This window comes from Gossypium hirsutum, chromosome D05 (assembly GCF_007990345.1).
Source record: "Gossypium hirsutum isolate 1008001.06 chromosome D05, Gossypium_hirsutum_v2.1, whole genome shotgun sequence".
NCBI lineage: Eukaryota > Viridiplantae > Streptophyta > Magnoliopsida > Malvales > Malvaceae > Gossypium > Gossypium hirsutum.
Window position 1 is genome coordinate 2,171,823 of NC_053441.1, and position 10,098 is coordinate 2,181,920.

Consider the following 10,098-nt stretch of genomic DNA (forward strand, 5'->3'; position numbering starts at 1 on the left):
AACAAAACAAATCAATTAAAAAGATCAAAGGGGTGAAACCATAAGAAATATTGCAAACACGGGCCAGTATATCTTACATCAAACTTAAAAAGTTTTGACTAATTATTTTGATTATGATTGTTTTCGATTTCTTTTCTTCGTGCAACTTTTAATAAGGGTTCAATATAAATTTTAAATTCGGGTTTATGAATAAAGAGAATAACTTAATTTTTAATCGGGATGTTTGAGTTAAAACCGATACAAAGGAAAACGTTATGTTTTTTGTTGACAAATGCATGCATGCAAGCATTATAAATATTACCTCTACTTATTTTGGTGATTTGAGTTTTGATGTTAGGAGTTAAGCGGTGGGTGAGGTGGTCACGTGGGTTCATAAAATTGGGCTGTCATTGATAAACATGAGCCCACAATCAATCACCATCACTAACCATTAATTAACAAGATCGGGTTTGAGATCTTATGGCAGTTCAGAGATTTCGGATGGTTAGGAGTGTTTTCAGTAGCGGTTTCTTTCATTCTCGCTCTCTCTAAGTTTCTTATTTCATATAATTATTATTAAGCACTTTAGAGGTCCCATGGCATGGAGAAGAAGAGAAGGAGCAAAGTCTGGTAGGACCATAAAGAGGGAAGCTCGAAATCGAAAGCCACCCTTTCCCCGAAAACACTCGAATAATATCCGCACCCTGGTTGACCCCTGGCCCTCTGCTTCTTTCTGTATTCTCATCAATACCTATTTTCTACACTAAAGCTGGGATGTTTTTTCCTACTTTCCTTCTTTATACTCTTTACTTTATTAAATGGTATTAACACATGTAATCTACAAATTGATAAATAATTTTTTAAAAAATATATAATTATTATATATTTTAATTGGTACCTATAGTTTAGAATCTTAGAGAAAATGTAGTAGAGATAGTTAGAAAGCTTGAATCTGAACACTAAAACATATACGACAGATACCAAAAAAATATTATGAAACTATTAATAGAAGCCTTCAGTACCATGCATAGTTGTTTATGTATGGATTTTAGTTTGAATTATTTTGGCTTTTTTATCATTTGTGTGTATAATAGTTTGATTTTATTTTTTAATTGCTTGAATATGTATTTATACTGACATTAAGAGGCTATGACCTTAACCTTAAAAAATAATAAATTTATCATTTAACCCCTTAAAATTTTATGAAATTACATGTTAATATAATGTTAAAATTACACTTACCCCAATCATTTTCATTTCATCTCTGAATTTTTTAACTTCATTCCTCATACATTGTATTTATACTTGTAAATTTGCTACTTTCAAAATAAACTATGAAAAATACAATATGGTAAAATTAAATGATCGAGTTTACACTTACTACTATAAATGGATAACTAGTCTTCTTTATATATACATGGAGTGAACCCTGTTCCTATGCCATGGTGAAGCACATTTTTTAAGGCTATACTATTGGCAGAATCCTTTTTAAGTTTTTAAGGAAAATTTTCTTTTTCTTGCTGCCCTGCCTATATTTGTACTCATTCACTTTGGCTCTCCATTGTGCAAAAAACAACCAAAGATTCAATCAAAAAACCCTTATATTTCAATTCACAACGTGGATAAGAAAACCCTTTCAATTCATGGTTCCAAAAGTCCAGGATCAGGAATTGGCAACATATATTCTCTTTTTTTCCAATATACCTAGTTGTAGATAATATTAAAAGTACCACCATGTCAGCTAGATAGCTAAGCGGCGAGCCGGTGACAAAGGTGAGGTTTCAACTCTCTGTGTGTAAAGTACTTAGTATGATGATGAGTTTTAGTTCGTGTCAAAAACCGGTAATCACGCATCTCCTATCATTGGTTTTTTCTTCATTTTCGAAATTAGAGCAATCCAATCTGAATCTACCCAACATAAAGATCCAGGCTTGATTCTTGAAACTGTTTGCTTTATTGTTTCTTTTGCTGTTCATGGACAACTATAAGGAAGTTGAAGGGAAAAGAGTCCATGATCATCGTTTTGGCAAGAACACTATGAGTACGTTAGCAAGGTGTATATGGGTGCCATGCCCGGTTATCATTGGTGCTGGACCTTCAGGTCTTGCCGTTGCTGCTTGTCTCAAAGAAAGAGGTATCCCTAGCTTGATCCTTGAAAAGGCTAACTGTATAGCTTCCTTGTGGAAGCTCAAAACCTATGATCGTCTTCGCCTTCATCTTCCCAAACAATTCTGTGAATTACCCTTCATGCCATTCCCTGAAAATTTCCCAACCTATCCAACCAAAACCCAGTTTGTGGCTTACTTGGAATTGTACAAGAACAGTTTTGGTTTAGTCCCAGTTTTCAACAAAACCGTAGTGAGCGCAGAATTCGACGATCAATGTGGGTTTTGGCGGATTAAGACATTGGGGCTGAAACAAGAAGAAACCGAGTATGTATCTCAATGGCTCATTGTTGCTACTGGGGAGAATGCTGATGAAGTGGTGCCGCGAATTGATGGCATGGATGATTTTGGTGGGCCTATACTTCACACAAGCTCGTACAAAAGTGGCCTGTTGTTTCTTGGAAAGGATGTTTTGGTGGTTGGTTGTGAGAATTCAGGCATGGAGGTTTCTTTGGATCTCTGCAACTCTAATGCTCGCCCATCCCTCGTGGTTAGAGACTCGGTAAGCCTGCTTCTATCCGTTCCATTTCATACATTATATCAACAACCTATAATCCAATTGATTTCTTTCCAACTTCTTCAAAAAAAGTGTCTAGTTTTTCGTCTCAAGTTCTTAGGTTTCATTTTTGATTAGCAAGGATTCATTTCCTTGAAAAAACGATTAATTCCAAGCCAAAAACTTGCACAAATATTTTTCATAGGGTTTAGCAAGTTTGCGACCATGTTTATTTGAAGTTTATTTCACCCTTAGGATTCATTTACTTCCAAGTTGGGAAATTAAAGTACATGGGTAAGTCTTTTCACTTTCTTGGAATTTGGTTGCATGCGCAACAATGGGTGAGCTGCAGCAGCTCAAAATTTTATGCCTACACTCCTTTTTTCTTTTTTCTCCTGTACAAAAAGTACTGTTACATCCCAGATTCTATATGTACGGATAAGTGAAATGACCCAGAAAAAAAAAACAAAATCATATATGTGGGTTTGCAGGGGCTTATTTATCATCTGAACTTAATTAAGCAGTACAATCCTTTTCTCGCAGGTGCACGTCCTGCCTCAAGAGATGCTAGGCAAATCAACTTTTGGTTTGTCCATGTGGTTACTCAAGTGGTTCCCCGTGCGCCTCGTGGATCGGTTTTTACTGCTCGTCTCTCGTTTCATGTTGGGAGACACTGAAAAATTCGGCCTCCATCGTCCCGAATTCGGTCCTCTCGAGCTCAAGAACCGATCCGGCAAGACACCTGTTTTGGATGTTGGGACACTAGCAAAGATCAAGAGTGGAAACATTAAGGTTCAATACAAATAATAATTTCCTATTACTCCTTCAAACAACCCTAGCTACACCAATCTTGCATGTTTATTTTACGATGTTGGATTAATCTCTCACTGTGCTATATAACTAGGTCTGTCTGGGAATAAAGCGAATAACACACCGTGCTGTGGAGTTTGTAGATGGAAAGAAAGAGAATTTTGATGCCATCATCCTTGCCACCGGCTACAAAAGCAATGTACCACAATGGTTGAAGGTAATCAACACCAAGAGACTACTTTATAAGGATCATATTTTATGTTAATAGAGTGTTGACTTGAAGGGTTTTTTTTGCACTGATTAGGAGGCAGATATGTTTTCAGAGGAAGATGGTATGCCTAAGGAGGCATTTCCAAGAGGGTGGAAAGGTGAACGTGGGTTGTACGCCGTAGGGTTCACAAAACGTGGTTTGCTTGGTGCCTCCTTTGATGCTAAAAAGATAGCTGAAGATATTGAGCGTCAGTGGAAAGCTGAGGCCACAAATTTCATGCCATATATTCATCCCCTCACCTCTTCATAAGCTGATCATAATATGCACTAATCCAAATTCACAAGTTATTTCCCCATTGAACTCGACGTGATTGTTTAATGTACTTTGCGAACTAAATAGAATTGGGAAGTACGTAGCTAGGAATTTGCAGAAGATTACAGGAAAAATATTTTCCGTGTGAATATAAAAGATGCAGCAGCTTTAGTTTGAATTTTAAACATTTTGAATTTCATTTTTCTTTAAGAGTAAATTTCATTGTCCTTAATCACTCGTGATTAACACTAATGTGGTGTTTTCTTGAATATAATGTTTGAAGTAATAGTTTTCCGTTAAAAGCTTTGAGTGACATTAAATTAGATATTGATAATTCCACATTTATCATAACTTTGGGTACCACATAAATGATTTGTACTAAAGAACGAATAGTCATCTTTTAATGATTATATTCTTGAAAACGTTCAGCTACAGAATGGACCACTATATATATATACACATATAACAGTTCTTTAGCTGAAAGCAATAAGAAATTAAAAGCTAACAAAAAAAATTCAATATATTTAAGATGATGTAAAGGTCCCATGTAGAAAAGAAGTGGAGATTCAGGTGTAAATCTATGAGCTGATGGATGATTACACACTTTAATTAGTTTTACAGCTAATTAATTAAAATTTAATGTTGTTAATGGTTAGGTTTAGTTATGCAATGAGACAGTAGGACCACGCCCACATTATCTATGCAGCACAGTCCAAGCAATCTCCACCAGACCTTGCTCCCTGTCAAACACTTGGCTGGGGTCTCCGCTGAATTTCAATTCATTTATTTATTTTTTAATATAAGAATAAATAAATAAAAATGAAGGGCGGTCGTAGTCATACCTGAAAATCGGAGATTTAAGACAAAGAGGTATGTTTGATTTTTAGTCTTTTTCAGCTGATCAGAGTGGGGGAGGGTTTCGATATAACCCTAAAATTAAGCAATTAGTATAAAATATTCAAAAACAAAGTATTAACATATAATTTTAATCCCACATGAACAAAAATGACACGAGTTAGAAGATGTGATAATTCAAAATGCTTTTTAACAACGGTGTGTGGATATTATGGACACGGTCATAATGTTAGCATCAAAGTATTATTATTAGGGTTTTAAAATTATAAGATATATGTTGTTGGTAGGTTTTATTCCGACCGAATGGACTTCGATGGCCATTTTGCAAATCGGCTTTATAAGAATAATACTAATACTAATAATAAAAAAGAACATTGTAACTCAAAGAGCAAAAGAAAAAGAGAGCATCATCATCAATGGCTTCTGCCTGTAAAATCCAGCTTAGGACCAGCAACAATGGTCTACTAATTATTACCTGGCCCAAGCAAAATTAAACCCTCTCCATTAATTCCTTGTTAACCCCATTTTTTTCTCTGCCGACTTTTCTGTGTTTTCCTTTTTTGTTGTTTTATTAATTAATAAGCCCTGGATGGTGCCATTTTTTTTTTTCTAATTCTCTTGCTTTTTTGGCTGGCTTTCTCCCACTATCATCATCCGCTATTGGTGAAGAGTGAAGACTACAAGGCTTAACTTAGACTGGAATTGGAGAATTTTTTTTCTATTATTGCATCTAGATAGCTGTTTGGAGTTGGATGATGAAGGCAAGACAGTGAAAGATGGCAGCAGCAGCCGGTTGGGGATGGACCAGAGGGCATGTGATAGCCATGCGGCTGTACAAGTAGCAGCCGGGTGCGACTCTCCTGCGCCTAAGTTACTTATGGTGCACATGCTGCAGGCCCGAGGATTTGGACCATCTAAAACTAATTACTATAATGATGGATTTACTACTTTTATTGCTCGTGGTCCTATAATTTATTATACCAATGGAAAACCGCCTTATTTCTATATTTTCAACCCTATTGGACCATTTTCCCATTATTATGATTAAATGCACAATCTCAAAGCTGCTGTGCCCTTGACATTTATTTATTTTAATCTTCTTATTGATAAATTCTCATTCACATGTAGTTTGAAAGGAGGGTTCAAACTTAGATTATGTTGAAGAATATGCCATATATAGCTTCTTAAAGTTTACTTTAGGCATGGAAGCTATATATAGGTGTCCATGTTTGTTAAATATATGAGACCTTTAATCATACCCTATTAAGAAAGCAATCGCAAAGAACGATCTAAGGGTAAGAAAAATAGGACCAACGATGATTGATTGGTTTAGGGTTATTGTTTAACAACTTGTCGCTCTGAAATTCCTTTAAACATATAGTCGAAAAAAAAGTTAGGGTTTTGAATTTTGATTTTAGAAAATATTGATCTTTCATGTCTTTTGCAACAACAACAAAAGAATAGTGTTTTTCAATACTCTGCTTTTAAAATATGGGTTTATTCATAAAGATTTTGGTAAACTATATTCAATATCGCTGAATTATTAGTAAATTTATGTTTTGGTTATTTAACTTTAAAATAGTTTCAAAATGGTTACTAAATTATTAGAAAATTTTCATTGAAGTTACTTTGTTGTTCAAAAACTGTTATATGGCTTTCTCCATTCTCACCTCTAGTACCAATCGAAAGGGTAACTTCTCCTCTTCTACAATTTAGTTTTTTTTATTATTATCATGAAATAGCTTTGGACATCACCAATTTACAAACTAAAATCTAAACAATTTTCTTCACTGACACTGACTATTAAATTAACTTGAATATAATATATGTTCTTCTACTTGTCAACGGGTACTATTTCACCATACCGATTGTCGAATTGTCACTTGAAACTTATCTCCCGAATTTTTTAAAAAAGAAAACTTAATAGTTGAATAACTTTAATATAAATATTTGAAATGATCAAAATGAAAATTTATTAATAGTTTAATAATTTTAGAGGTAAATTACCCTAAATGTTTTAACTAATATTGTAGAATCTAAGTCTTAAACTAATCAAATTGTAGTTTTTCAAAATAACATGCTTACTTATATACTTAAGCGTGTAATATAAAAATTTATCACATGTTAATACGAATTTTGTGATGGACGATTAATGACCACTGTGTTTTTTCTGACATCTAATTGTTGACTCCTTTGATATGCGAAAAGGGGACCACCCACGATCTCTCTCATTCCACGTGTTATGGGTTTCCTAAAAGTGGAAGGCTGCACTTTCCTTTCTTCATTTTTATCTATTTTACTTTTAAAATTCTCTCCTGGCATGATGATCTTCCTTTCCTGCTGGGGGGTGGTACCGCCCATAAAAACCAAACCGGATTTAATATTTGATATGATTTTCAACATAAATACTATAATCATGAAGGGTTCAATGTTCTTGCTACTTTAATTAGAAAGAGAGCGGAAGTATTGAAATATGTCAGAATCAGCGTGTAATTATTTGTCAAGTATCAGTCACTCTTTGTATATGTATTGATGCTTCGTATCATTTGGCATCCACCCATGTGTAGTTATTTTTCAAGTATCAGTCACTCTTTGTATATCTATTGATGCTTCTTATCATTTGGCATCCACCCATTTCGCCGCCGCCCGCCTCTACTCTTGACTTAAGCTCGGATATGAGGGTGTTGCCACTTATTTATGGACATCTCAATATTATATATTTGTTTAATTTTTTTAAAAATATTTCATATTTGTGGAGAAGAGGACGATTTCATAAGCAAAAGTTTGTCAGTCAAAAGCCAATAAACCTTTTAATGAATCAATATTTTCACCGATAGAAATTTTGTCTCTCACGAGTGAGAACTACTCATTAAAATATTAAAAAAACTAACATACGACATTATGAATAAAGATATTTGCGCAATCTATTTGAAATAAAAAAGAATTAATATTTCAGAATATTCCATTATTCAAAGGGTCCCCATTTCCCAATTTTAGTTTAGTTTTTCTTTGAAGGTTGGGAATTTACAACAGTTTATATTTTTTTCCCTAATTAAAATAACAATGAATTTTACCAAGTATTAAAGTTGTCCAATTGCCGAATTATCTGTTTAAGCTCAAAGGCCCACTCGAAATATGGAAAGGTTTGGACAAGTAGATAAAATCCAGAAAATGGACTTGGCAAAAATATAATCTCAATTGGACCTTTACTTGAATGAACAATCATTTGAGTTGAATAGTCAATTGGATGTATTGGATTATTGGAATAAGACTTTAATTTGATATGTCGAGCTTTCATTACTTGCTCATGATCTTTTGACAATTCCATATCAATTGTGGCTTCTGAGCCAACCTTTAGTATGGGAAAAATGTTATCAACCCTTTAAAAAGTTTACTTGAATGAAAAAATGGTTCAAGTTGTTATTTGTTTTGATAATTGGATGCGAGTTAAAAAAATTTCAATAGGTAATTATCACTTTGGTTTACCTAATTTTTTTATTTTTTTGGTACACTAATAATAAAATGCGAAGTATCTAACTCTACTAACGATGAGAACAAAGATAGGATAACGATGCTGTCAGTTGCATTCTAGGATAGTTTAGTTACTTATGCATTATAATATCATAATTATGAATGTATTAATATATTACAAATTCAATTTGTGTTGCAATTGGAAATTGAAAATGCTGCTGTTATGGGTGTTGTTTGGTGTTGTAATAGGTACTGGTTTGGTGCTGTTTTGGTGCTGTTATAGGTGTCATTTTGTTGCTGCTGTGTGTGCCATTTTGGTGCTATCAATGCAAGTTTGTGGTGTTAACTTTTATAAGTTTATGTTCGGAACTTCGTTTGTGGTTGTTGGGGTTTATTATTGGTTACTATTATCACTCGTTTTGGGTGTTTTAATTTGGCGTTATATTATATTAGATGTAATAATGGATTTATATTTCACAACTAATATGTAGTTGTTTTGGTTATTGTAGAATTTTTATGAAATTAATTAAAGTTTTTAACTAAATTAAAAAAATTTCGTTTGCACTGTCGGGTCAGACTTGATCAAAACATCAGGTGAATTGTCAAGCCTGGGTATAGAAAATATGTAGAAATCTCTAGTCTAGGCTTTGCCTAGTACAAATCTGGTAATAGAGCGAGCCTCACCTGAAACTTAGTTACTGTACCTTTTAATAAAAAACTTGACCTGACTCCGACTCTGAAATTTAATAGAAAATTGGACATTGATATGATTCGACCTGAGTTTTATCTTTTTTATTTGATTATTCATTTCCTTCTTAAGAACAAAGCTTTTAAACTAAGTGGAGGAATTTTATACTTAACCAATTGCTTCAATCAATTGAGTCTAAAAGTTAGAAACACAAGGGAGAGGATTACATTCAAATTACAAATAGGAGATCCAAGGTTGTAAACACAAATCATGGGCAGTATCTAAAGTCAGCAAAAGCAAGATAAGTGGGACTGTGAAAGAAATTATGACAAAAAAAAAAAGTAAAGAGAGAAGGGAAGAAATTTCTTGGTTGTGGCTGTAGGAGATGAAGAAGAAGAGGCGTTTTAGGTTAAAACTATAAATAGGGTATTTTCTTAAATGTTTCAGAACGGGTCTATGCAAAACTTGATTCCAACTCAACCCTGACTGTTTTTTAAACTTAACCCACCCCAAACTCGATTTCAAGAAAAATAAATTGACTCTAATGGATCGAATTGAGTCATAATCCGTCAGTTCCAGGGTTTTTTTTGCAATCCCTAGCCACTCATCATTTCTTTAAAATTAACTCTGATTCCCTATAAATCTTACCAGCTCGTTTTTTTTTCTTTCACACTGATATTTACAGTTTTACAATTAAATAATAAATTTATTCGATCATCCATTTTACAATTTAAGATAAATCTTGTCCAAATAAAAAATAATATTAAAGAAAAATACTCCCAATAAGGACAACTACAAAATTATTGAATATTAAAAGTCATTATTAGACATCATTTTATCATCTAACGGGCATATGGTTATCCTTTCATTGTTTTACTAATTTATATCAAAATATTTTTATGTTTGTTTTGCAGTCTATGCTCATGATTAATTGTTAGTCTTTCAACAATGTCCTTTCTATGATTTAAACTCATTAAAAGTACAATGTATCTTACTATTACATTCAACACACATTAATATATATCCTATCATTAATATTTCCGCCTTAAAATATACGCGTATATATATAAGTTTATATTTTTTTGGTAATGTCCAGAAAGATATTAGTGTA

The 10,098-nt window shown here is 33.3% G+C and overlaps 1 protein-coding gene across 3 annotated transcripts; it reads left to right on the forward strand.

Annotated features, from left to right (window-relative positions):
* Positions 1-1,382: 1,382 nt before the first annotated feature.
* Positions 1,383-4,296, forward strand: LOC107907217 (indole-3-pyruvate monooxygenase YUCCA2). 3 transcript variants are annotated; one of them, XM_041093089.1, is made up of 5 exons: positions 1,400-1,752; positions 1,969-2,646; positions 3,184-3,432; positions 3,545-3,667; positions 3,755-4,234. In XM_041093089.1, exons 2-5 carry the CDS (start codon positions 2,017-2,019, stop codon positions 3,968-3,970), a joined length of 1,218 nt encoding a protein of 405 aa, XP_040949023.1. In that variant the 5' UTR covers positions 1,400-1,752; positions 1,969-2,016; the 3' UTR covers positions 3,971-4,234. The 3 variants fall into 3 exon arrangements, with proteins under 3 accessions (XP_040949024.1, XP_040949023.1, XP_016689976.1); XM_041093090.1 differs by having other exon boundaries at positions 1,383-2,646; positions 3,774-4,238; XM_016834487.2 differs by having other exon boundaries at positions 1,400-2,646; positions 3,755-4,296.
* Positions 4,297-10,098: the final 5,802 nt, after the last annotated feature.